Raw genomic sequence first — 27,304 nt, 5'->3', positions numbered from 1 at the left:
TACATACACACCCCGATATTAACCTCTTTCTGGAATTAGGTTTGTCTAGTTGCCATATCCCCGAGGCTCACTCTGGTGCTTTTGCTGTGTTTGTCCTTCCTTGCCCCTTTGCTTGGATTCTGGCTTCCTTCTGGCCTGCCTGGCTCTAAACTCTGCCTTTCTTCCTGCTGCCGCAGTGACTAGATAAAATCTAACGATGCAGAAGGAAGGGGGGGGAATAGCCCACCTCCAGTTCCACTTTTCAGTCTGGCGGGTTAAAAGAAAAAACACCATTTCTTACAGAAGCGTAGAAGTGTGTAGTTGGACTTTTAGCAGCAGGAAAAACTTCATTTTAAAAAGCCTTTGGCTCTGGAACCTGCCTGTCCTGCGTCCCGCTCCGGAGGAGTGTGTGTGTGGCTCTGTCACTGAGCTTACGAGTGCCCCACGGTGAGGGAGGGGCTTCAGTAGAGGAGGTGCGAGCGTGTGCCCGCCCCGCCCCTCCCCTTCCCTCAGAATCCTGAGATGCAGTGAGGCCTGACCACATGGATCCACACGATACCGCCCTCTCCCCAGATAGTAGTGCATGTGATTTGAAAATATCCTGTAAGTTCTGGCGATCTGAGGGCTTCCCAGAAACAGGGTTTTATCTAGTCTGGTCGCTTCTGCCGGTTTCTAGACTGTGGCTCGCTGGACCTCCTTCCCCGGCATGGCTCCGTGTCCTCAGCCACTGGTGGCCCTCTGTGTCGAAACCTCACGTGTAGCACAGCCACCGGACTTCTCTCGAAAACGTTGTGTTTTCTTCATCCGCTTTCGCTTCGTCTCTGTGGTAGCATGTACCCTGGTCTGTAAGCCGGCTCGTGTCGTTTGGGGTGTGTGTAGGTGGGTGTAGACTAGACCACTTTGAGGACACGCTGTGAAGATCGTACTTGTATTACTGTGTAATGTTTTTTCCTTTTTTTTTTATTAGGCAAGAAAAAGTCATATTTCCCACGTTGTTCATGGGTAACTGAATTTGTTTGCTGTGCTCTTTTCCTTCTTTCGCAGTCATGGTATATGGTGGAAGACGCATTAACAGAGTGGTGTTACTAACTGCATGGGGCTGACTCTGCTTTAACCAACTTACAGCCCGCGAGTGGCCTGTCAGGTTCCCGTTGGGCCGACTGTCCCCCTTCGTACTGGCTCGGCCGCGCAGGACAAGACAGTTGGTGGTGGCGGTCCTGGGGCCCTTGTGGCCAGCAGGCCTGTGACCCCTGTGACGTAGGGTCAGGGGCTGCGGTGATGACGCTGGAAGTCTGGGCGAGGGGGTGGAGTGTCCCTGTCAGGCCCGGGGATCACATCTGATTCGACTTGATGGGACTAGGGTTCTTCCTGCTACCTGGAGCCCTCTGTTTTCTCAAGGCAGGCGCCAGTGCTGGTGGGGGCTCTCTCCTCCACACTCACTCGTGTATCCCCAAGTATGCCGGAATGTTCTAGACGGACTTGTGTGTGTACGATCTGTCCTGTCAGGAATGCACCTTTCAGTTCGCAGAGCTGCTGGGGCTTGTGTGAGCATCCGTTCATCCGGGAGCTGGCACTCACGCGGCACCTCCGGCCTTCTCTCGTCCTGTCCTTGCTGCTCGGAAGGGTTCCGTCTCCGTGCTTTGTCTCTGTCACGAGAGATTTCTTGCCCTCCCGACTAGCTCTGTCTGCCTTCTCACTTCTTCTGTTGCTATTTTACAGCTGACCTTGGTATCTGCCCTTAGCTAGATTCTCCGTTTTTCAGACTCTCAAACCAGACTATGGTGGTAAGACCATGACATTTCATAGCTTCTGGAACCTTTTTGGTGTAGGTGATTCCCAGATCTGGTTCTCCATCCCTGCCCATTCCCTCTCCACTGGGACATGTCCCTTTGGCTCTTTTGCTGCTCCTGAAACCAGATGTGAGGGGCAGGGGGTGTTGCTTCTCTGGGAGCCTTTTCCCCACTGCACAGCTTTCTGTTCCCCAGAGGACCTCGGCAGACAGCCTCCTCCTTCTGCTCCTCCTCCCTTCCTCCTCCCCCTTCCTTTTCCCCTTCCTTTGGTTTGTTTCTCTTTCTCTCTCTCTCTTCCCCTTCGTTCCTTCCCTCCCTTCCTTCCTCTTTCTTCTTCTCTTCCCCCTCGCCCCCCACCCACCCCCAACCCGGCCTTTTACTTCCCACACCTTGACTCAGGTGCCCAGAGAGGCCCTGGCAGATTGTTACTCTCTCTGTGCATCATCCTGCCTTCAAATCAAGAATTCGCATTTCTGCCCACACAGAGGAATCGCCCACCTACTTGTTTTCCTCTTATATTCCGGATTGCACTGCTGCTTTCCCCGTTAGAGCTGGGCGGCATCGGGAGCACCGGAGTTGTTGCCGAGGGCTGTCAGGTGCCCTCTGACCAGGCGCAGACAGGGAAGAGATAATGTGGCCTGCGCCCCCGTTGACAAGCTCACGGGGTGAGCCTAGGCTGGGCTTGGGCTTGCTTTGGTCTCTTTAGTAATAGAACGATAGGGATGAACTTGGCGTTTTTTAAGGTCTATCTAGCTTGAAAATACAGGAACCCCAGCCCCTAAACCTGCATGTGGGGCCATTCTCCCGGGGTTTTTGCACGTCCCTGGGGGAACAGGTGCCGGCCGCTGCTTGGTGCCCAGCGGGGCCTGTGCCATGCTCTGGGACCGGAGTCTGGTGGTCACATGTTTAAAGCGGAGGCCCGCCTTGTTGTTGCTGAGTGTCTAGGAGTAGGAAGTGGGTCCTGGGGCCCTGGGACTGGCTGGTTGAATGACAGCCGGGGCTTGTCCCGTGGAGGCTGTAGTGGCAGGCGGGGTGCGGCCCTGCCCTGAGGAGAGTCACAGGCAGAATGGAGAGGGTGATCTGAAGTTTTCACAGGTGATGAAGCCTGGATGTCTGCCCTCCCCGAGCCCAGAAAGGAAAGGGGAGCTCCTGGGTGTGCTCGCTGGGGGAGGGAGTTGGGGGGGGGGGGTCACGCCTCCCAGAGCCCCTCCTCTTGCTCTTGGTCTGAGTGTACCCGGCTTGATTCCAAAGGCAGCATCTCTGCTCTGAGCTTGGCTACTTCAGAGTTCAGATGTTAACTCTTCCTTCAGAGTGGTCAGGGTCATTTGTCGTCTCTGTGCATGCCCGTTTCTCCGAGTTGCTTCTTCAGTGTGTGAAATGATGAACCTGTAGGGTGTGTGTGTCTGTTCTCGTTCCTTTGAAGAGAACCTCTCTCCTTGAGCCCGTGTTCAACTCCCCGGACCCCTGTGATGAGCCAGTGGTGGCGGGGGGACAGCGATGGCACACGCGGCACGGTGCGGGCCCCGCGCTTGGCTGCGCCTCTCAGGTCGCGAGTGGGGCGGATTCCCCGGGAGCGTGTTCAGTATGGAAGGGCTGCGTGGCTTCCTGAGAGAGGTCCCAGCCCTGTGCTCCTTCGCCGGCTGCTTCCTGTGGCTGTGGGGGCCGCTGGGCGGGGCTGGGGCACTCTGCGCCTTCTGGGCCTGGGTGCCGGGTGCTGGCTGCAGGCTCTGGGGGCTGGGCTGGGCTGGGCACGGCACTCAGGCCTCTGCAGAGAAGCCTCCCCTGTCTGGCTCTGCTTGGGAAACAGTTTAACAGTTACTTCTTCCTCCGTCTCGTGAAGATATTCACGTGTAGTGTAGGAGATGGGGAAAACAAAGAAAAAGTATAAAGTATTAAAATTTACCCGCTACCCAGATGGAGGAAAAGTAACTCGTTAAATTTTCTTTCCGTAACATATATGATTTTATATACATATATGTGTAGCGTCCCCCTCCCCGCACATTCTAGCACATTCTAGATGTAGCTGCCTAGAAGTAACATCCATTTATATAAGAGGTTGCAGTTTAGAATCTAGCACCTAACTACTTTTTTCCTTCACGTCGTTGAACACATACAGGTCGGTAACTGCTCATTCTACCTAGTGTTAATTACGTTCTGAGTACTTCCCCGTGCTATTAAAGAAGGCTGTGGCATGTGTTTTTAATGGCCGTATAGAATTCATTGTTGAGTTGCACCATCATTTATTTAGCGACTTCCCCGTTGGCAGACACTCAGCCCAGCTCCGCACGGGAGAGGTCAGGGCTGTGGCTGGCAGGACGGAGTTGCCGAGCGGGGAGCATGTAATCTCGCTCCGGCACCGCCGAGTTCTCGAGGCTCTGACCGGCTGGCGCCTTCCCGGCAGCCTGTCTCCCCGGGCCCCGCGATCCTGCTGTGGGCCGGAAGGGGAGCGCCCGTAGAGGGCACGTGCATTTCTTGTCGGGTGTCGAGTGATTTTAAATGACAGTGTCTCTCTCTCCCCCCTCCCCTCCCTTCCCTTCCCCTCTGTGCTCTGGTCACCCCCACAGGGCAGTAAACGGCTTTGACCCAGCGCCTCCTCCTCCTGGTCTGGGCTCCTCGCGCCCGTCGTCAGCACCGGGTATGCTGCCTCTCAGTGTGTGAGTGCCCGGCCTCCGGGTGGGGGCGCCTGCCCTCCTCCAACAGCCCAGGACACCCACGCCTCGTCCCTCGGTGCCCGGGCCCGGCCTGGGCCCCTGCGTCTGCCTCCCCACGGCTGGCAGAGGGCAGGCTGCATGCGGCGGCGGCTGCTGGGCCCTGCCTGGCCCCAGGACTCTGCGCGATATCAATACTGGCTATTTCCTCTTCTCGCCGTGGTGCCGTTGGTCTCACGTGATTGCACTTTTGTGGGTCACAAGGTGGCACGTCCGTGTACTCCTTGGTCACTGGATGCAGAAGCACCCATCATCATCACGCCTGCCCCATAGCTCCCACCCAGCTGTACGGATAGGGTTTAGTTGTGTTTAAGACATTGCCGACCTTCTAGAAGGTCTCCCCCAGATCAGGTCAACGCGTGCCCCCGCCCCTCCCCCCCAGCTCCCGCCGCCTCCCGCCCACGCTTCTTCAGCGCTCATGATCGCGTGTTCGCCAGCTCCACTCCCCACCGCGTGACCTGCTGCTGGTCGGGGGTCGGGAAGGTCACTGAATTAGGGAACATTTTCTGCACCTTCTGATTTTACTTTAGCGGTTATCATTCCATAGACTTGCCTCCCAGAGCAGCGAAATGCCCGTCTGGACCCCAGCTAGCGGGAGCCTCTGGGGCCGGGGCACCATCTGCTCCTCATCCGTGTGCCTCAGACTCGGGGTGAGGGGCGGGGGGCAGCAGCCTCCTTGCCAGCTCTCTGGTCCTTCAGTTAAGCGACATCTTTCAGGGCGTTTTGTTTTGTCCTCTGAGGGCCTGTCCACTTGTGTCAGGAAGCGTCGAGCGGCCCCATCCAGGGGGCTTCTGGTGGGCAGACTGGCCGTAGGTGGTTGCTCCCGATCATCTTGATTACTCTCATGCTGCATTTACTGTTTACATTTGTTTTATTGTACATAGGTTTGTAAACATTATCGCCTAAGATATTTGTATATAACTTGGGCTTTGTAGCTTTTATTTATTCGGAACTCACACGGCATGTTAATGACTTACGATGGTGTCCTACTCTGGGCAGCGGCATAGGATCATCATGTGGTTAAAAGAAAATACTTCCCCTGAAAAAAAATCTTTTAATGTGGAAACAATAAATTTCACAGAAAAAACCAAAACGAAACGGATTGAGGTTGCTTTATTGGGTTTCTGCCAGCCTGGGAGAGAAGACCAGAGTTGCAAGGCAGGTTCAGAAATGTCCCTTGGGTTCTGACTCGAGGTGTGCAGACAGATGGCAGCTGTGTGTGTGTTGGGGGGGGGGGGGGCGGTGCAAAGAAGAGCTGGGCGGTCTCCCGAGGAGGTGTCTGATGCAGGTGTTCTCATGCTGGTTCTTGGTGCCGGTCTCTGCTCGTAGCTGTGATTTCCAGGAGTTTCCAGGAGTTTCCAGGAAGGCCTGGGGCTGCACGTGGTGGTCTGGGAAGAGGGAGGAGGGAGGGACAGGGTGGTGGATCCAGGAGCCGGCCCTCTGGATGTGTTGCTTTTAGGACATGTGTCCGTGTTCTGGGGCTGGATGTCACTTGGCTCTGGGCTTCTGTCCTCATCCCTCAGGTTGATGTTGGCAAGTGAGGGAAGATGCCGGGTGTTTGGGAGCAAAGACGCAAAGTGACTGGATTTGAGGGACGGGGAGACTGGGGCGGCTGTACGAGTGGGTCCGGTTCTGAACCCTAACGCTTGTAATGATGAGTGAAAATAAACCACATGGTCTGTAGTCTTAAAACTGTAAGTGAATGAAAAGCGAATCCAATTTGTAAGCAAGTAAGAAACACGAATAAGTCCGATACCTTTGTAAAAATTCCTTCTGTTAGTACGGGGCAGAACTACCCTGTTAGTCGGTTCGGAGATTGTGTTGTAAGCGGACTCACCGAGAGACCCTCGGGGTGCTGGGTGTGCCGGGCCTGGGTGCGCTGGTCCGAGCAGTTGCGGAGAGAACTCGTCTCTGCTCCCAGCTTCTTTCCCAACCATCTGTGCAAGGATTGGATCCGATCAGAGGTTGAAGGACCTAGCAGGTCTCTGTGTTCATGCAGGAGCCTCAGATGGAAAACAGAAGTAGAACTAATGCAGTTAAGGCACGGATGAGTCCCTGAGCCCTGAATCCTGGCCCCTGGCTCCCAGATGATTTCCCTTCCAGCTAGACGCCCCTGGGATCATCCCCTGCAGACTGTTGGTCAGTGATGACTGGGGGGTGGGGGGGCGCTGGCTGCAGGAACCCATGTGTCTGTCATTTACCACGTGTTGCCACCTCTGGGTCCAGGAGAGCACGGGCCAGGTCCGTGAAAGGGCCGTGTAAGCTGCAGGCTTCAGGAGGAGACCCTCCTGTATTTCTGGGTGTTTTTGTAGCTGCAGCGGCCCCTGGCACAGGAGCCCCTGAGGAAGCCGGCCGACTTCTTGGTCTTGTCCTCCGCCTTCCGTTTGGATCATTTGGCTGAAGAGGCTACTTTGTACTTGCCCAGATAGTACGTTATGTCACCAGGCATGAAAGTTACCACGGACTTTTTAAAAAATATTTATTCTTGAGAGAGTGTGTGAGCAGGGGAGGAGCAGAGAGAGAGGGAGACACAGAATCCGAAGCAGGCTCCAGGCTCTGAGCTGTCTGCACAGAGCCCGACGCGCGGCTCGAACCCACCTACCCATGCGATCGTGACCTGAGCTGAAGTCGGACTCTTAACCGACTGAGCCCCCCAGGCGCCCCGACCCCGGACTGTTTGCCCATCCAGCCGTCAGCCGCCCGTCTCAGTGTGCTCTCCCGCCAGGACTCCTGATGCCCTGCTTAGCCCGGCTCTCACGAACCCTTGAGGAGCGAGCCCTCCCTGCGCCGGTCCCCCCAGGTAGTGACACGCAGCTTCACCGCCCGTCCCACCCCTTGCCCCCCAGACGCCTTCCCACAGGCGAGCAGGGGCCAGTGTTCTGCTTCCTTCCAGCCCAGAATAGCCAGAAACTGCACCCCATCAACTCAGTTAAGGGCAGAAGCCGGAGGTGTAATGCTGAGCTCAGGAGAGGACGGGGAGAACGAGATACAGGTGGCCTGAGAGCAGGAAGAGCTGGCTCAGCCCAGCTTTCAGATGCGAAGGGGGCGCAGAGTTTCCGTTCCGGGCCTGAGCTCACACAGCAAGGTCACAGAAAAGCCGGGACTGGAAACCAGCTTGGGTCTTTTCTGCTGTATGCTCCACTTTTCCAGGCTTGGGGCCTCGCTGGCTGGCCTCGACTCTGTTTCATGTCTCAGGAGATGAGCCGGTTTTGGCTGCTTGGAAACGACGAGCCGTGGGGGCTCACCTCACACAAGCTTGGTCTCCCAGGCCTGTGCCGGTCGGGTACCGACTCTGCTGCTCCCAGCCGGCCCTTCCGAGGGCCAACGTGGACACTGGCACCTCTGGGAAAGGGGAGGTGTCCGGGGGCAGAGAGCCGTCCTGCCTGGCTGCTGGCTGCTGGCTGCTGGTGGGAACGAGGCCAGCCCGGGGATGGGTCCCAGCAGTGAGGTTAGAGGACGCTAAGATGAGCCTTTTCATCATTCCAGCTTCACTTCATCGACTGTGTTCCTGTCTATATTTGCCCCAAAGTTTGAAGCAAATTGAGAACATGAGCTGGACCTTAAAAACGGAGGCTTGTTGCTCGAGTCTTTCCTAAAAATGGGGGCCGGGTGAGGAGGCGTGTTTGTGAGTCACTTCCCTGTGACTTCACGCGTCTTACCTGAAAACTGGTCCCGTGGCAGTTAAAAACATGATACACGGGGGAGCGCGGTATCCGTTTTATAAGGATTAACGTGGCGGACTTCCTTTATCAGCTAGCGCGCGTCAAGAGGCAAATTTGAAACGAGAACACAGCTTGCAGGTGCTGGGGCCGGGCGACCACGTGGGGTTGGCCATTCAGAGTCACGCTTGCCCCCACAGGTCTTCTGCTGGGGTTGCCTGTCCGCTCTGAAGCCTCCCCGAGGGAAACGAGGCACGCGGAACCCAGATCTGTCCGTCTGTGGGGTGTTTTCTGATACCCCCGTCACGATCTGTCACGATCCGTCGGTGGGAGGCGAGGGAGGAGGGCGCTCGGCTGGCAGGCCTGGGCATAGGTTCTCTGGCACGCGCTTGGATTCACGGTCAGGAGAGGGAGGTCTGAATGAGCTCAGAGCCCCGTTGCTCCCTGTAGGTAGTCGGTGGAGTCAAGAAACACGGTTTTTTTTTGTCTCCAAAGATAGTGATTGCTTTAGCCAGGGAGGAAAAAAAATCAAGTTCCATTGTCACCTAGGATTTAGGAGAATAGGTACACTTTTGCGTTACTGGTGTCACTAAGTTACTCTCTAAGTTTTTGATCAGTGTAGCAGTGGGATCTGCTAGGAAAACTCTTTTTCTCCTTTTGGGAAAATCGCCCATAGCAGTAAGGACGAATAAAACAGTCTCAGCGGCATTAACGTGAATGTCTGATGGCCGGGGAGTGGTCAGGAGGACTCCGTAGCCGAACGGGATACCACGGAGCCGTTGAGATGTGGGCGTGCGGACGTGCTAACACACGGGGATGGGAGTAGCCACTGGGAAATGGACACGGATGAGCGTGTTGTCTGCAGCTTTATTTAAAAAAAAAAAAAAAGAAAAGAAAAAGATGCAAATAGTTTGTTCTACAGTTTCCTGTGAAGTTGCCCAAATTCATTTTTCAAAATGGAAGCGACCAAACAGATTTTCTTTCCTGGGCCAAGTTGGCCCGGAGACCTCTGTGCTGAGAATTCGGGCCGGGAGCACAAAGCAGGGGCTCCCTGACCTCTGCCGGCCGACTGGCCATCCCTGTTAGGCAAGTTAAAAATACACATACCCCTCAGGCTCCCCAGAATCTCCTAGAATCTCAAACCCAGCACCCGTAAGATACACCTTTATTTTGTGACCCATTAAGAAAACTGCGCCAAGGGAAATGCTCGTTTAGACTTTTTATATTTATTGAAAGAGCTCTTTCTGACCACGTTAGGCACGTTTCCCTATCACGGTTCGTAAATAAAAAGTAAAACAGAAGAGGTGTTTTTGAAATTTTGCACTGTGGTTCCGGCGCTCTGAACTGTCACCGCCCAGAGTTCTGTTGTGTTTCCCCAAACAACGTCGTCCTCTGGGCCATGGTGGGCGTTGGTGACGCTCAGCACTACCGGAAGAGCTTTATTTTGCTCTTGGCTCCAGAAGTTTCTTCTAAGTTGCTGATACTTACTCTGCAAGGTCTGATGTCAGGCTTTCCCGACCTGACCAGGAGGAGCCTGGCGATGACAAGGTCACAGTTGCCCCTTGTTGATGGCGATCGTGGGAGATGATGCCCATATGTGAGAACATGGGCATCTCAGAATCTGTGCAGCACAGCACTTCGAGGGAGGGCTCTGTCAGAGCCAGTGTTTCACGGTCTTGATTGTGTCACGTGACATCATTAAATAAGGTTTCATGACATCCGGGCAGCAGGGAGGGAGCCATTAGGCTACTCAAAAAATAAACAGACCTCGCTGACTTACTCAGATGCGAATTTCTGGTTCTGCATCCTTGTTAGAGAGTTTCGCGTTTGATTTCTGGCAAGAATTGCATGAGACCCTTCACGAGATTTGCTAGATTCCCCAATGGCAGCCGGGCGTGCAGGGTCCTCGGCTGGTCCTCCCAGCTGGCACAGGACACGGCGTCTTAGCCAACGCCTGGGATGCGGGAAAGCTGTCGGTGCAGACGTATCCCTCCCAGAGTGACTGGAAGCCTCTGCGGATTGGGACTTGGCTCTGGTCTCAGCTGCAGCTTCACGCCCTGTCCTGGAACCAGGGGAGAGAAGCCACCGTCTCACTTCCTAAACTTTCCAGCCACGGCCTGTTCCACTATGGGTTCTTTCTTTTTTTTTCTTCTTTTTTTGAGGTGGTCACGTTCCACCTGACAGGGTGTGGTGTTTCCTGGAGTGTGACAACTGTGGGCACTTTTCTTCCCCAGCCTTGACAACAGCCACCTCTGTGTCCCGACCACACTGGCTTCAGGAGGAAGGGGCCACAGGTCGGTCAGACCCAGAGCCATAGGGAGGGCTGGCTGGGAGCAAGTTTGGTGCTCTGGCCCATACTTCACCGATGTTGGGGTTTCCAGGGATGGGGAAGATCGGTGGCAGTACGGAAATGTGACAGGGCTGGTCTCTCTGATGGCGGGGTTTCGGGAGTATACTCTCGGGGCTCCTGGGCGGCTCAGTCGGTTACGCGTCCGATTTCAGCTCCGGTCATGGGCTCACGGTCTGTGAGTTCGATCCCCGCGTCCGCCTCCGTGCTGACAGCTCAGAGCATGGAACCTGCTTCGGATTCTGTGTCTCCCTCTCTCTCTCTCTGCCCCTCCCCTGCTCATGCTCTGTCTTTCTCGGTCTCAAAAATAAAATAAAAACATTAAAAAAAGAAAGTATACTCTCAAGCCAGCCAGGCTAGGGACAGGTCTGTTATCCCCACTAAAGCAAATTAAAATAATCTCTGGGCCATCTGCATTAAAAAAGGAAGTGTTCTGCATGACAGCTCGGAGGTAAAACCCCAGCAGAGCCCGACTGCGTCTCAACCTCATCTCGGCAAAGGACAGGGCTTCTCCCCGGTCCGGCCTGAAATCTTCCGCACGACGTGCCAGGCCCCTGCTGGGTGGCGGCTGGCTGGCTTGAGTCTCTGACCCGCTCGGAGCCCCGCTCCCGCACACCCTCTTCCTTGGGCTGCCTCTCCTCGGACTACAAAGCGGTGGCTTGTTAGGAGAGGTTCCTTCTGGCGAACGTCTTTGTGGAATCTGGAATGGGACCGGCCCACGCAGGTGACGTGTCTCCTGATTGTGCTGGCGCGGGACGGCCGAGCGGTGTGGGAGACACCGTTACCGCTGTCGACGTAACACCAGTTAAGCCGGCCGCCAGGCAGGGGTTCCTGCTTTTTGCGAAAAGCTCCAAGTCCACAGACGCCTGGGTAGGATGTTGAACGTGAGGGTGAGGACACGCGTGAAACAGGTACTGCACTCCTCCTCTTGTGTGGTAGTGACACAGGACAGAGGGGGCGCTTTTGCCTTTTTTTTTTTTATTACATCCCCACCACAGCCAGGCAGCCTGGCCAACCAGAACCGGCCTGACCGGAGACTGTCACGGAATAGAAAAAAAAAAAAAATTCACATTCTCTAGGGGGTTGTGTGTTCCCTCGTGTTTCAGCCTTTCCTCATTGGCCCACACTAGGGAGGCTGCCCTTGGATCTCACCCCTGAATCCTCCCCAAAGCATTTTAAGAAAAATTTTTTTAACGTTTATTTTTGAGAGAGAGAGAGAAAGCGCGTGAGCAGGGGAGCGGCAGAGAGAGGGGAGGCACAGAATCCGAATCAGGCTCCAGGCTCTGAGCTGTCAGCACAGAGCCCACGCGGGGCTCAAACCTGCAAACTGCAAGATCACGACCTAAGCTGAAGTTGGACGCTTAACCGACTTGAGCTACCCAGGCGCCCCCCCCCCCCACTTTTTTGTTTTTTTATTTTTGAGAGCGTGAGCAGGATTTGGGGAGGGCAGAGCGAGCAGGAGGTGCAGAATCTAAAGCGGGCTCCGAGCTGTCAACGCGGAGCCCGAAGTGGGGCTTGAACCCACAAGCTGGGAGATCGGGACCCGAGCCGAAGTTGGACACTTCACCGAGCCACCCGGGCGCCTCTACCCGAAGCATGTGCGGACGTCCCGCCCGAAGCCATGGTCTGAAACCGCTAGAAACGCGGAATCCGGTAACGAGCACTGGTTGGTGCCCGAAACCCTCCTGAGGGCTTCATCTCGCAGCCCTGAAGTGCGCCCTTTTCCACTAACCGTTGGGTCTCCAGCCCCAGCGGCCCTTCCCCCCCCCCCCCCCCCCCCCACGTGTCCACTCGCCGGGGCCACTGTGTGAGCAGGACTCCTAGCCAAGCCTGCCCAGAGAGCTAGTCCGTCACCCCTCAGCTTCTGGGAGCACAGCGCCCTCGGAAACGGCGGCCTGGCCGGCCGCGTTTAGAGTCTGGAGTTCCCAGCCTCCAGTCAGAGCCCGGGTGGGACGTTGAGAACAGAAGATGAAAACAGATTCCACGTTGACACGATTATTGTCGTTTATTGAGGTCTGTTTATTCTCAACGGGTGCTTTTTCCTCCAAGTAAACAGAGCAGGCGTAAATATCTATAATGAATAAATTTATTGTCTTACAAAAATCATTGTCTAGAAATATGGGAATACAAGAAAAAAGATTCTTTGCAGTCGGGTGTCTGGTGGTCAACAGCCAGTACAATTCGTAAAGGGGGGGAAACCAAAGGTTCCAAACCCACATGACAAATTCTTCCTAACAGATGTTAAAGCTTTTAACCCAAAAGGTTGGTGTTTTCAAGCACGTTGCAGAGGATCAAGGATTTATAATTAACACTGATTCGTTGTCACTGAATGTTTATAATACCACTTTGACTAGAGAGGTACATGATATGAAGCAAAGTCAGAACTTATACAGTAAGTTGTTACAGAGGCAAATAATGTATTTAACGTTGTCTTAGTACTGTAGTGTCTAAGGCACTTTCTGTAATGTCAGTTTGCTTAACTATCAACCAAAAACAGAATGCTAAATGTTCACTGTAACACTGTCCGGGGGGCAGGGAGGAGGAGAAATGAAGGAAGATTCGCGTCCACGGGCATGTCAACATTCAGGCAGATGGCATCGGTTCCCGAGGTTCGGTAAAACCTCCTCGACAAACTTGGAGTGAGTCTGGGACACAAAACTACTGTTTCCATTTTGGGCTCAAAGCAGCGGCTGAATTTGCAAAGGTCGGCATGCGAGCCTGGCTGGGGCGGGGGGAGGGGGGGGGCTTTGGGCCACCCTCTGCCCGGGGCTGCGCCTGCGCCTGGACCAGGACTAGCGAGCGCACGGGCAGGGCCTGCGGGGCTCAGGGTCCGCGTGGGACCGCCCCCCGCGGCCGCACGGACCGGCCCTGGCCGGGGACCGATCACAGGGAGAGATGTGGCGACGTCGCCAACTCATGGTGACCCCGAACGGATGCCGCTTTCCCCCCCAACGCGACCCACCCTCCTGGTCTTTCCGAAGCCCCCTTCACAGTTTGCTCACTGAAATAGTGTCGATCGTTATTCGGAGGAAATACAAGGAGATACGAGTGCAGCTTACGTTCCACAATGTTCTAAGAGACTGGATGTGGCTGAGGAGTCAGGGGCCACGTGAACACAGAACTAAGTTACCTGTCTGTCGACAGAGAGCATGCAGAGCGACTGGGCGGCCACGGGGGGGTGGGGGGGGGGGTGTGGGGAAGAAGGGGAGGGCTGCCCCCCCGCCGATAACCCAGCGACTGGCAACGAGGGTCTGGAGTTTGTCTGGAAAACGATTTCTCTTCTTAACATGGATTATAAAATGGTCTCTTGGTGGATATATGGAAAATAGATGCAAGGATGAGACAGTCTGTTTAATAGGTGTAGGTTTTGTGGACGTATATATATAAAACGGGGAGCAACTGTACTTAAATCTGAAGCAGGATACAGTATGTGGAGGCCGGAAAGCCTTAAGACACAGTTGATCTTTCGGGAAGGAATCCCAGAGCTCGCCAGTTTCCTCAACGTGTGGGAGGCCCCGAGGCAGGCTGGCGCCGGCCGAGTCCCCACTGTCCCTCCGTACCGCCTCCGCTGGCTTCCCGGGGCTCTACTCGGACTGGGGCGGCTGCGTCTCGTTGACGTCACTGGTCTTACTCTCCGTGTCGTCGTCCGACAGCTCCAGCGAGGCCCCTTCGATGTGCAGCTGACGCCGGCCAGACCGGCTGGAGGAGAAGCTGATGGGGCCGCCCCGCCTGGAGAGGACACAGAGCAGACGACGGGGCTGGGCGGTGGTTCCGCCATCTCCGGGCTCGAGCCGGGCGTCCTTCCTCAGGACGCCGCGTGGGGTGGGCGGGCGGGGTCAGGAAAGGCTCTGCGGCCGCCTCTCCTGCACCCCCGCCAGCACGGGGTGCACCCAGCAGGAGGGCCCCGGTCTGCGACGCCCGAGCCAGCTGTTGTGACCGAGACGGGAAGGAAGACGGACAGAGGCAGGGTCCTACCTGCCGACCAAGCAGCAGCATTTCTACAGCGGCCGGACAGGCCGTGTTTCATTGAGGCTTTGGGGGCCAGGAAGGTCTCCGGGGCACGTTCTCGTTTTGGCTTTTTTTAGAACCCTTCGTATGTAAAAACGTCCTTAGCTTGCTGTGCACAAAGCAGCGCACGGCCTGTTCGCTGACGCCCGTGCTGGCACGTTCTGAGGGGGAGCGTTAGGCTCTGGCGCAGGTCAGGGTCCGTGTGGGGAGGAGGGCGACGGCACCGGGGCCCCCTTGCTGCGGACGGCCGGACAAGGACGGACACCTGGCCTGGCCCTCCGGCTTCGTGCCGGGGATTCGTGTCGTCCGCTAGTCAGGGGCGCGGGACCGCTGAAGGTCGGGAATCCCGAGGGGGTGAACGCAAAGTGATTCGGGGGCGAGAACGAGTAACCGCACGCGAACCTGAGGGGGCCTCCGGCCCGGGCGCTAGGCCCACAGACGCGGCTGCTGGCCACGCTCCCGCCGCGGACTCCCGGCACCCGGCGCCTGTCCCGGAAGCCCCCGGGGTCGCTCACCTCAGCCGGTTCTTCAGAGTGCTGACCTCGCGGCTCAGGCCCTCGTTGGCCTCCGTGGCATCATCCAGTTCCCGCTGGAGTTTACGCCGAGACGCGTTGGCACGCGTGGCTTCCTCTTCCGCTTCCTCCAGCTGCCGTTTCAGCTGCTTCATCCTGGCGTTGGCCTTCTCCATCTTGGGGAGGTCGCGGGACCAAGTCGGACCGCAGCGGGGAGATCAGAGTCAGCACGGCCACATCCCGAGCATTTAGCACAGCTCCCCACCCCGAGAGCCACGTGAGCGCGCACATGTACGTCCGTGTACACACACACACACACACACACACACACACGGGGGATGGGCTGAGCCTCTCGGTCAGCCTGCCACTCTCAGCAAGGCCAATGTCTACCAAGCAAACCATAAACTAAAGGAGACTTAAAACATGTAAGATCCTACCCCCCCCCCCCTTGAGTTTTCCGCAGAAACGACACAGTTTAGGGTCTTCACGGGAGTGCCCCGTGGGATCATGAGGAGGGATCCCTCTTCCTGCAGAGTACGACAGCCAACGATGTGGACGGTCTCCAGCCCTAGCAGGTGGCAGTTTCTACAGTCCGTTCAATGCGGGTGTCTTGGAGGGTACGTTTGGATTCAAGTGCAGAGCCGTCCGGAGAGCGGACACCGGAACTCTGTGACGCAGACACGCGCCAGTGCCTCGCGGGTCTCACCCTCCCGGAACTGCCCTGGGTGTCGCTAGGTCCTGAAGGTGGGGGATGGAGGGAGAGCCCGAGCGGAGCCCGCCTTCCCTCCCCGTGTCTGCGGTGACGAGTCTCATCACGGCAGAGGAGAGCCAGAGGGAGAGCAGGGCTCCCCAGGCAGCAGACCGAGCGGACGTGGCCGCGGCAACCGGTCCCGTTAGCGCTTCCCCTCGATGCGGAGACAGGTGCCTGGGTGCAGGCGAGAAGACCCCGCAGGTCCCGCACACGGCACGTTTCTTTTGTCCGTGTCCACCCTGAGTCCAGCCAGTGCCCAGGAGCTGCTCTGGGCCTTCAGGGGGAGGACGGCCACGTTTGTGACACTTTCTTATCCTCGCCAGTCAGTCGGGAACGCCGGGCCCGCCTTCTTCCCTTACCTGTTCTTTGTACTGATCCGCATGGCGACGCTCGTCTTCCACCTGCATGAAGATCTCCTTCAGCTTCTTCTCCGTGCGGCGGACTAGCTTGTTGGCGGCTGCCCGTTCCCTGTTCAAGTGACCAACGCGTTAGTGTTTGCAGCTCTAGAAACGATAGCTGAACGAGGACGGTGTTTTTAAGGTCCTTTTTGTCCGGGAGAGGACACAAGCTAGACTTTTTCCAGGACCTCTGACCAGAATGATGGTGTAATTACTGTGGCCCGGAAACCTTGGTTTCCCCTCTGCTTAACGTACGGGTTCCCTCTCACGTATCCTAACGGCGCCGGGCGGAAAACGTGCATGTGTCGGGGCTTGACACACAGCTGTCGGTCGCTTTATTCAGTGATCTTCTCAAGGGCAAAGCTACCTGTCCCATAAACTGAATTCAGACTTTTTGAGGACAAAACTTTGGTTACTCTAATTACCTAACTTTTTAGCCTAAAAACCAAGCAAACCAAGACCCACTCTATTAACTGACCGTTTCAATTTAAAATTGACGGACTGCCTACCAAGACGCTAGGGGCTAGTGCGGCTCTAACAGTGACTCTTGTTGGAGCCAAGCTAATCAGCAGGCTTCTAGACGGGCCCACACAGGCCCTGATAGGCCACATGGAGAACTGCACCGAGAACAGGGAATGTTCTTTTGTTCCTTCGCAGACGTGATGCAAAAATGGACAGCCAGGGAGTTAGCTGGAAAAGGCGAGTCACGTTAATCACGGCGGCCGCCAACAAGCCCTTTTATCCAGATGCAGTGGAGTCTGGACAGCGGGAAGCCCGGGGTCCGTCTGGCACCAGGAAGTCCCCGGCACGGCCTGACACCACCTTCTGTCTCCCACTCGGGTGACAGGTGTCCCCGTGCCACCAGAGGGCCAGGGGCGCGTGGCGGTCTGGGCTGCGACTCCCGGGCTCGGCCCGGACCCGGCCCGCAGTGGAGACGCAGGGAGGTCTGGGGGTGAGGGCGGCCGCACCCTCTTACTTGGCTTCCTGCTCCAGCTGCTCCTCCAGCTGCCCGATCTTGGCTTCCAGGGCCGAGATGGTGGCCTTGAACTTGGACTTGACGGTGCCCTCCAGTTCCTGCAGCTTGGCCTTGAGCTCCTTGTTCTGCCGCTCCAGCTGCTGGCGCGCGTTGTCACTCTTCTGGGCGGCGCTGCGCTCGGCCGCCAGCTCTGCGTTCAGCGTGTCCACCTGGAGAGGAGAGCCGGGTTCAGTCGCTTGCGCCACGGGGGCGGCGCAGCCCTTCCCGGGCGCCGGGCCGCGGCGCGGGCCACCTGCAGCGTGGTCTTGCGGAAGCGGTCGTTGAGCAGCTCCGTGTTGCTCTGCTCCTCCTCCAGCTCCTCCTCCAGCTGCGCGATGCGCGCCTCCAGACGCCGCTTCTCATCCAGCAGCGCAGACCTGGCCGGGCGGGGAGGGGACAGCGGTCAGAGCGGGGGCCGCGGCACGACCCCGGGGAGCTCACCTCCCAGCCGCTGGAGCTTTCTGGGCTTTCGTCTCTCCCCCGCACCCCTCCCCGCCCCCCAGTCTGTCCACAAGCCCCGGCGAGGACGCCTCCGAACCCGCCACCCCAGCCCGGGCCCCGTCCCTTCTCCCTGCCGCACCTCCCTCTGTCCTCCACGGCCCGGGTCCACCTCCAGCGTGATCCTGGCACCCTCTACCCTGGACTGTGCTAGAAGAGGACCGTGATGAATCCTCAGGGCAGTAATTAAACGGAGAAAGAGTCTTCACTGGAAAAAACTAGGACTTCGCGAGAATCGCGTTCAAAGTCTTAAGGCATCTGCTTGCCAAACCTCGCGAGTCTGGGCGTGAAGACCTGCGCGGCCGGGCCGCACGGCCTGCGCCAGTCGGGCTATAGCTCCGACCGTGCCTCCTCCACTCCTGCGGTGGGAATGGCTGGTGAGGGGGTGGGGCCTGCCTGGGTCGTGCGGCCGACCGGCGCCAAGGCAGTCTGGACGCTCGGCAACTACGGACTTCTAGATGCCAGACGACCCGGCCTTCCCGGTGTGACAGGTGTGCCCCCGGGGGATGGGCTGCAGGCGCCTGAGCGGGGAGGGTCACACCGTCGCCGGTTTCTAGCCCATTCTTCCCGTCCGCTGCCAGGACACTCACTTGCCAGAGGCGCTGTTGGCGATCTCGTCGGCCAGCTCGTCCCTCTCCTGCTCAGCGTGGCGGCGGGCTCGCTCAGAGGAGGCGAGTTCCTAAGGAAGGTCGGAGCGGGATTTAAGCCCCGGGTAACGGGTTCCTCGGATGTGAAGCCTGCCGGCCGCGGCCACCCTGGCTCCGGCCCCCTTGCTGCTGCCGGGCCTGAGAGATTAAGCCACAGCCTGGCTGAAGACAAGCCGGGTGACGTGCTACTGTCCACGTCCTTCCGCACAACTGTCCCCAGAGGGACTCCTGGTCCACGGGAGGGCTCTGCTGCCGTTTCCAACGGAAGAGGCAGCTCTGTTCCCACCCTCCCTAGAAAGCGGGTGTTTCTTAATCCTAAACTCGGCAGAGACCTCCTGCAAGCTCACACCTGTACCGGCTCAACGGTCTTGAAGGACCTGTCACATACACAGTAGTGCAGTTTGGAGGTCAGGTCCACGGGACTGACCAGTGAACATCAAGGTCCCAGGAAACACGGTAGTTGTGCAGGGAAGTGAGGACCACAGCTCCCGTGGGGAGTGTGGGCGAGGGTGAGCCCTCAGGCTTGTGCAGTAAGCAGGGCCTGGCTCCCGAAGGAGGTGGGAGGCAGGCTCTGAGGCGGTGCGGGGCTCTCTGTGAACCGCGGGCCGGGCCTGTCCTCTGGAGGAAGAACTGCCTGGTGGGGCTTTTCCACAAATTTCTTCGGAAGAGGGTTCGCCACCGGAGGCAGCCAGGGTGCGTTTCTTAGCCCACGTGGGTCAAGACTGAAATCCTGTTCTCGGGATTTGAGAGCTGCACCGTTTCCCTTACTGCACGGGTGAGGAAACGGAGGCCTAACGGATGACGCGATCCGCCAAGTGCCAAGACTGGTGGGTGGCAGAAACTCGGGGTTCTGACTCTCCCCGTCTGGGCCTCTTGCCACCGGCTGGCGCTTCCTGAAAATGCCGGATTTGGCAAAAGCACAGCTTTAAAGATGCCTGTGGGGCAGGGCCGCATAAAGAGTTCGCCCGTGTGCTTGGCACGCGCGTTCACCTCTTACGTTAGCGCACGGGACGTAGGCCAGAGGCCCGGGTTCCGGCACATGCCGTCCTGACCCGTGGGGTGGAGCGAGCCCAGCTGGGAGGCAGCAGCCACGATGCTCTGGGCCCGACCCCAGGGCCTCTGATCAACAAACACTGGGCATCAGCTCTACCACCTGGCCTCTGGTGCTCCGTCCCTTGCCCACTGGCCGGGCGTGCCGTGGACACCCACCGGGGAACCCGTGGGAGAAAGGGGAGGAGCCTGAGGGAAGGAAAAAGAAACAGAAGGGCAGGGCTAGCTTTCCAGGGGGTCTCTTCTCCCTTATCCAAAGTCTGAAACAAACACTTTCTGAAAAGGCTGGGAGTGTGCTTGGGTACGCAGCTCGTGCCCTGGGGGCCTCCGGGAGGCAGGCTCCCAGAGCCCCCTCCCCTGAGCGTGTCCCCGTCAGCTCCACGACGAACCACACAGATCTTGAACATTTGCTTCACGGAGGAGCAGGTGTTCTTTTAAGCAGACGTGGAGCATTTTTAAAGACTGGTCACGTTCTAGACCCTACAGCTGCTCTGGTCTCTATTCTCTAGCCACAGTGCAAGAAAACAGAAATCAACAAGAACAAAAATCCACACATTCGGAAATTTAAACCACACTTTTAAGTTGTTCATGGAAAAAAGGAAACCATTACTGAAATGACAAAAAACTGGAATTAAATGGTGACGAGAGCATAGATTTTTTAGGACACAGTGAAGACAGGACTTGGAGGGGAATGTGCAGTGTTCTAGGAGCAGAACCGGACAAGAGAAAAAATGGAAAATTAACGTGTGCGATTCAAGAAAGCAGAAAAAGAAAAACCCAAAGGAAGTAAGGATCAGAGCAAAAATCAAGGAAACAAAACAAAGAGGGATCCAAACCAAAAGCTGCCTCTCCCAGGGACCTTGGGGTCCGCTCAGTGTCGACTCACTTGGTTTTTAGTCCCTCCTCCATCCCCGACACCCTTCTTTCTTGCAAACTCTGCTCTACATTCAGGGTCTTTGGTGACAACGGATCCATCATTGCTAGGTGTTTGTGTGGGCGTGTTTTCGTATTAACGGATAAGAACATTTCAACTCAAGTTGCTCTTCCCTTTCCTAGGTTGGAATACTTGTGCTCACCGTTCACACAGCGATGTGTGGACACACACATCGCGTGTGTGCAGTTCTTTGTACGTCACTCACATCTCCATAAAGCTGTTAAAATAAACCTGCACAGTCAGGTGTGTCTACCGCGGACGTGACCCCATAGCACACGTAAGCCCCCGTCAGTCCCTCTTCAGGAGAACTTCCAAAACAGATAAATGAAAGAAGTGATCAGAAGATGAATCGCTCGGGGAGTCAATGAAACCTGCAGCTTCCCTTTTAAGTATCACAGGAATAGTGCTTCTGTGTAAACCAGGGCGGTCTTAGAACACTTAGAGTTCAACCATCCCGATGCTTCCCAACACTAAATCGACACCACTGCCTTTTATAACACATGGAGCACGGCCTGGTAAGTCGCTCGAAAGGTGACTAACCAGTCCCTTGGCCGTGAGCCAGGTAGAGGAATATACAGGGTAAACATTTTTTGAACAAATGGATGAGGAAGTAAGTAAACAAACCTCTTGCAATTGAAGGATTTCGGCTTCTAGACTCTTGAGTTTCTTTTCACTCTCTTTGGATTGAGCAAAAATCTCGTCCCGGGATGCACGAGCTTCTTCTAATTCACGTTGGTAATCCTTCATCTGAGCCTAAGATTAAGTAGGAAGAAGGTGTTAGAGGACTTTCTGCTCTGTTTTTAAACATATTGTTTCTGGATTATAAAAGTCCAACAGTCACTGTAAATATGAAAGTATATGGCGGGGCGCCTGGGGGGGCTCATTCGGCTAAGCGTCCGACTCTTGATTTCAGCTCAGGTCATGATCCTACGGGGATCCTTGGGGGATCGAGCCCCAAGCTGGGTTCCTCAAGCAGCATGGAGCCTGCTTGAGGTTCTTTTCTTTCTCCCTTTGCCCCTCCCCCGCTGGTGTGTGCACGTGCAAGCTCAAAAAATAAAGTACATGCCAGTGACAAAGGTATCGCAAGAAAACATTTAGAACAATATCCCTTATGAAAATAGACGGAAAAATCAACAAAATAGCGGCGGACCGAATCCATCAGTTTGTATAATCCAAAAGAATTATACACCATTATATCCCAGCATCCAAGTGGGATTTATCTGAGGATTAATTTGACACCCCAAATCAAGTAATACAGCCGTAGGATCATCTCAATAAATGCAGAAGAAGCCTGTGACAAAATCTAACACCCTTTCATTATAAAAACAACTCAGTAAAATGAATAGAAGGAGACGTCCCTCAACTCTGATAAAGGGTAGCAGTGAACAACTAACAGCTAACATACTGAATGGTGAAAAGACTGAGTGCCTTTCCCCTACGATTAGCATTGAAGCAGGGATGTCTGACTTTGCCACTTCTGTTTAACGCTGTAACAGTTCTAGTCAAAGCAGTTAGGCCACGACAAAAACCAGAAAAGATATCCAGATTAGAAAGGAAGCAAAAAACCTAGCTTGATTTGCTGATGTGATCTTGCATACTGAACATCTTAAGGAATCCACCAAAAAACCATTAGAAGAAGCCAGTTCAGCAAGGTTACAAGATCAATATACAAAAATCAACTGTATTTCCATATACTATAAACATTCCAAAAATCAGGAAAGCAATCACACGTATAAGCCTCAAAAACGAAAAAAATATGGGTGCCTGGGTAGCTCAGTTGGTTAAGCATCTGACTTTGTTTGGCTCAGGTCACGAGATCACGGTCTGTGAGTTCAAGTTCCGCATCTGGTGAGCTTGAGCCCTGGGTGAGTCCTGCTTCCCTCCCTCTCTCTCTGCCCCTTGCTCAATTGTGTGCGCGCGCTCTTTCTCAAAAGTACTTAGGTATCAATTTAGCTAAAATATATGACTCGTACACCAAAACTATAAAATAAGATCATCACTGAAAAAAGAAATGCTAAGTAAATGGAAAGATAATCATGTTCATACACTGGAACAAACACTGGAAGACAGTATCATTAGGATGGTAAGTCCTCTCCAGATCAATCTACCCAGTCAACAAATTATCGAAACTCAAGCTGGCCCACCTGCCGCTTGCAGAAATTGGTAAGTTGATCATAAAATCTGTAGGGAATTGTAAGAAACCAGAAAAGCTAAACAAAGAACAGCAAAGCGAGAGATGTTACGCTTCCCAACTGGAAAACTTACGAAGCCGCGGCAATCAAGACTCTGTCACACTGGCATAAGAAAAGATATATAGATGAACGGAAGAGAGCTGAGTCCGGAAATAAACATGTAAATCAATGGCCAGATTTTTGACAGGAGTGTCAAGAGCCAAGATAATTCAATGGGGGAAGGAAGAGTCTTCTGGGGCGCCTGGGTGGCTCAGTCAGTTAAGCATCCGACTCTTGACCTTGGCTCAGATCATGATCTCATGGTTTGTGGGTTTGAGCCCCCACCCGAGTATGGAACCTGCTTGGGATTCTCTCCCTCCCTCTCCCTCTTCTCTGCTCATGTGAAAAAAACTTAAAAAAAAAAAAAACAAAAAAACAAACTAATTCAACGGGTTAAAAAAAATCTGAAAGTGTAAAACTCTTAGGAGAAAACACAGGAATAAGTCTTTATGATCTGGGCATATGCAGTAGTTTCACAGATGGGATAACAAAGGCACAAGAAACAATTTGTACTGTACACAGCACCACTGAGTGAACAGTCTAGGGAATGGAAGAAAACATACGGAAATCATAGATCTCACAAGAAGCATCTAGAATATATACAGAAATGTTACAAAACTCAGTTATTAAAGACAACTCAATTAGGAAGATGAGCAGAGGATTAAGAGAGATTTTTCGCAAATAAGATAATGGCCGATAAGCAAGTGAAAAGATGTTCGTTAGTCATTAGGGAAATGCACATCAAAAACCACAATGAAATACCACTTCATACCCACTGGGATGACTATAAAAAACGAATAGCAGATATTGGTGAGGACGCAGTAAAGCTCGAATCCCCACACACAGCTGGTAGGAAATGTAAAATGGGACCATCACTGTGGAGAGGCGGGGCAGGCAGTTAAACAGAATTCCCACATAACCTAACAATTCCACTCCTAGGTACGTATCTACCGAAGAGAACTTGAAAGCACACGTCTACACAAACGTTCACGGATGTTCATAGCAGCAGTATTCAGAGCGGCCGGAAAGTCCACCCAAATATTCATCAACTGTTGGACTAATGCCCTGTGGGCAATGCATACAACGGAACGTCATACGGTAACAAAAAGGAATGAAGTCCTGATGGATGCCACGCCACGGATGAACCCTGAGAACACGCTAAGGGAAAGAAGCCAGGCACAGAAGCCACCTATTTTACGATTCCGTTTATAGGAAATGTCCAGCGTACGCAAATCTCGACACACAGAAAGCAGACGAATGGTCGATCAGCGCCACACGTGGCAGATGGTGTGCAGGGACCGCTGCCGGGTGCGGGGTTTCTTTTCAAGGGATCTGAATGGCCAGAATTGCATAGTGGTAATGTTCGCAGAACCCTGTGAATGTACTGAAATATACTGAAAATAAGCAGGTAAGTTGTATGGTCTGTGAATTAAAACTCCCTACAGCTGTTGTGTAAACAAAATCACAGTTACGTATAGTGTCTGTAATATGCTCAATAATCTTTGTAATAAGCTCGTCAGAATGAGAGCTTTGTGCTTGGCTTTTTAAAAAAAATATAAGGAAGCAGTTAAGTTGCTTTTGAACTTATTACCCAGAGTTGGCTTTTCCTTTTAAATGTTCTATGTTTATGTCTGTCCACGAACACCTTTCTGCGTGTGTGGCTGTGAAAGAAGCCGCCTGCGCTCTGTCTTCCTTTATGGACTTGAGCCCCTTCCTCGCATCCATAGCCCCACCATGTAAATGGCTGGCAGTCCACTTACATTTAGGTGGTTTCCCTTTGTTGCTGTCACAAATACCACTTCAGCTGTGATCTTTGTTCACAGATGTTTCTTCTCAGATTTTGTTAGAACACATTCGTCTTAAGTTTATTTTGAGAGCGAGAGAAGGAGTGCACGCGAGCAGGGGAGGGGGAGACAGAATTCCAAGCAGATTCCACGTTACCCGCACAGAGCCCGACATGGGGCACGCGATCCCACGAACTGCGGAGATCGTGACCTGAGCCATCTGGCGCCCCTAGAAGACATTCTTAAGATGTGGAATCACCACGGACAGAGAAATGGAAATTTTCTCAAGCTTGTCATAACCGTTGAGCCCCCCAGAAAAGGGCCTATTACGAGAGAGGGTCCGTTATAGCCCACAATAGCGGGAGATATTCTGGAAATCGGTCACCGCGACAGTGAAAACTGGCACATCACTCGAGCGGACCGAAGTGCTAAGCCACGACTGGAAAGAGGACGAGAGCCCGCGGCAGTGGGGGGGGGGGGGGAGCACCACCTTCCTGTTGGGTGGCTTGCGCGTAGCTCAGCGTCTCCAGGGGCCATGTCCCGGACTTGCTGAGGGGCCACGCGCGGCCCGCAGACACGAGACGCACGCGTGCCGCCTCTGTGGGCCGCAACCCGGCCACCGCGTGCTCCGTCAGAGCCCGCCGGCCGCACGCACCTGAAGCTTGCGGAGCTGCTTGACCACCTCGTCCCTGGCTTTGTTCGCGGCCTCCATCTGAGCTTCCAGGTCCTTCAGGTCGATTTCCAGTTTCTTCTTGGACGCGACCGCCAGCGCCCGCTGCTTCCGCTCGTCCTCCAGCTCCGCCTCCAGCTCCCGCACCTAACGGAGGCACCGGGGTTATGTCTGGCCAGACCCAGGTGTCCCCGCACGGGGATCGGCAGCCTGTCATCGTAGGTGCTCTCTGCTCCGGAGCAGCCGTCGTCAATAAGAGCAAAGCCCAGGAGCTGCAGTTTGTTCAAAGAGGCCTTTAAGCCGAAAACCCTGTACGCACCCCGCCCCCCCCCCCACACGTGATGGCACACAGGAGGCAGAGCCCTTCCCCTCCAATCTCCAGCTCCCAGCCGAGGTGGCACGATACAGTGGAAAGCCAGGAGACACTTTCTTGGGGTGGTTTCATCCGGGGACGCCCAGGCGGCCAGGTGCCGAGGTCTCAGGCCCCAATACCCGAGGGGAGCCAGCTCGGACGTGGGTCCCCGAGCCCAGGCCTGGCCTTCGGATGATGCACCCGGCCCCGTCGGTTCAGAATTCCTGACCCACAGAAACTGGGAGCAAAATACGTGCTCTTTGAAGTCACCAAGCAGGAGGTGACTAATTATCTGGCAAGAAGTGACTAGTGTGCTCAATGCCGGTGCGGTGAAAATAACAAAGACCAATGTATTCCAGATCCAAGACCCGATACCACGAACTCCAAGGGACTGTCAAAATATCCACAATTAGATTTTAAACTAAACTTTTAAAATTAGAAGTTTGACATATGTTCGGAAAACTATACAAAATTCTAAATGCCCAGCAACTTTTTAAAACCAAAAAACGTAAGCATCCGGTTTTCCTTTTCCCAACAAGGGATGTGAGGCGAACTTCCCCTTGCAAGGGGCATCCGGGTTCTTTCCTTCGCCCGCACGTTTTGACAGTCACGGAATTTGCACCCAACCACACGTTCTTGGACATCCCACCACACGAGGCCTATTGAGTCATCGGTAAGTCTCCTGGTTTGTCAACAGCAGTGCTGTTGTCTGAGAAACAGGAAACCAAAAATAATTACATTAGATTTCAGAGAATAAGCTAATCAAACGAGGACATAAATGGATTTAGCTCCAGCTGACGTGGGCCGACACGAACCAGCAGCATATGGACCCACAACCGGACTTGGAGACCAGACAGGCTCGTCCCCGGGGGCCCTGTGTCCTTCCGCTTACCTGTTTAACCAGCAGCCGCTTCTTCTCCTCGTTCTGCTCATCTCTGGTCTGCAGGTCCCTCTCAAACTGGGCCTTCATGGCCTGCATGTTGACCTCTAGGCGCAGCTTGGCGTCCTCCGTGGCCTGAAGTTCATCTTCCAGCTCCTCCAGCTGGGTCCTCATCTCCTCCACCTGCTGCTCTAGCGCCCGTTTGGACTTCTCAAGTTCGTGCACCTAAACCACAGGAAGCAGCGGCACAGGCCTGAGCCTTGGCAGAGGCACGGATGAGGACAGTGGTCTGTGTCCTCATCGGTTACAGGCCCCCGCAGGGCACGAAGGCCGCTCTGGACCCTCCTGGGCCAGCTTCCCGGCCCCGCTCCTGCTACGGCCCTGCCGTCCCCCGTTTTGGAGCACGCTATTCAGACGGCAGCACGGAGCTCCTGATGGATCACTCGTGCTCTATCATCAGTAAGGTCTTCTCCGGTGACCTTGAAGTGGAGACGTCTTTAAAAGCCCAAGAACGATGAACAGAGCACGGTGTCCGAGGAGCCCATCTGTGGACTGGCCATCTGCCTGCTGTCTGCGTGTGAAAGGTGCTGTGGGAGATCCCGTCTTGCCGTGAAAACCTCACCTGTGCTGCAGATGCACGTGGGAACTTGTAGCTACTTAGGTGCGTCAGGCCTGTGGAGCGGGGGACGCGTGAGAAGTGGCCTGACCTTCGCCACCCCACACCCCCACCTAGTTCTCAGCGCCGAGCGCGTCTGCCCCGCGTCCCCTCTGATCCGTCCCCGAGACATCTCTCAGGCGGCCACGCCACCTCTCCCAGGGGCAGCAGGAGACGTGGCAGGGGAGGCCCCGCAGCCCCTGCTGCTGCTTAGGGCACAAAAGTGAGGTCTGTAGAATATGTCCATTATTCTAGTGAAAACTAAGAGGAATGAGAAAACTGGGTGCCTGGCTGGCTTAGTCGGTGGAGCGTGAACCTCTTGATTGTGGAGTTGTGAGTTTGAGCCCCACATTGGGCATAGAAGGTTACTTAATAAAGAAAAGAAAAGAAAAAAAACAAAGTCATTGTGGAGTTGTCTGCGTACGACTATGCGATC

General features: G+C 54.9%; 2 protein-coding genes across 15 annotated transcripts in view; one reads left to right on the top strand and one right to left on the bottom strand.

Moving 5' to 3' along the window:
• Nucleotides 1-27,304, top strand: part of NDEL1 (nudE neurodevelopment protein 1 like 1) — a 98,053-nt gene that overhangs the window by 48,915 nt on the left and 21,834 nt on the right. Inside the window, exons 9-10 of one of the 8 annotated variants that reach the window (XM_053892673.1) lie at nt 947-981; nt 4,334-5,577. The exons of 5 other annotated variants lie outside the window; for them this stretch is intronic. In XM_053892673.1, the coding sequence (XP_053748648.1) occupies nt 947-981; nt 4,334-4,341 (43 nt within the window). In that variant the 3' untranslated portion in view covers nt 4,342-5,577. 2 more of the 8 variants (XM_053892671.1, XM_053892670.1) reach the window with 2 other exon arrangements.
• MYH10 (myosin heavy chain 10) overlaps nt 12,552-27,304 on the bottom strand; it is a 129,895-nt gene continuing 115,142 nt past the window's right edge. For all 7 annotated transcript variants that reach the window (XM_053892662.1, XM_053892663.1, XM_053892665.1 and 4 more), the window contains 9 exons: nt 26,226-26,438; nt 24,967-25,128; nt 20,921-21,049; nt 18,256-18,344; nt 17,421-17,544; nt 17,129-17,337; nt 16,114-16,222; nt 15,007-15,179; nt 12,552-14,212 (listed from right to left, as the gene is read on the bottom strand). In XM_053892662.1, the coding sequence (XP_053748637.1) occupies nt 14,068-14,212; nt 15,007-15,179; nt 16,114-16,222; nt 17,129-17,337; nt 17,421-17,544; nt 18,256-18,344; nt 20,921-21,049; nt 24,967-25,128; nt 26,226-26,438 (1,353 nt within the window). In that variant the 3' untranslated portion in view covers nt 12,552-14,067. The remainder of the gene's footprint in view (nt 14,213-15,006; nt 15,180-16,113; nt 16,223-17,128; nt 17,338-17,420; nt 17,545-18,255; nt 18,345-20,920; nt 21,050-24,966; nt 25,129-26,225; nt 26,439-27,304) is intronic.

The sequence above is a fragment of the Panthera pardus genome, unplaced genomic scaffold (genome assembly GCF_024362965.1).
Source record: "Panthera pardus isolate Hobbes unplaced genomic scaffold, ASM2436296v1 HiC_scaffold_3, whole genome shotgun sequence".
NCBI classification, from domain to species: domain Eukaryota; kingdom Metazoa; phylum Chordata; class Mammalia; order Carnivora; family Felidae; genus Panthera; species Panthera pardus.
This window is presented reverse-complemented; position numbering and strand designations above follow the sequence as displayed.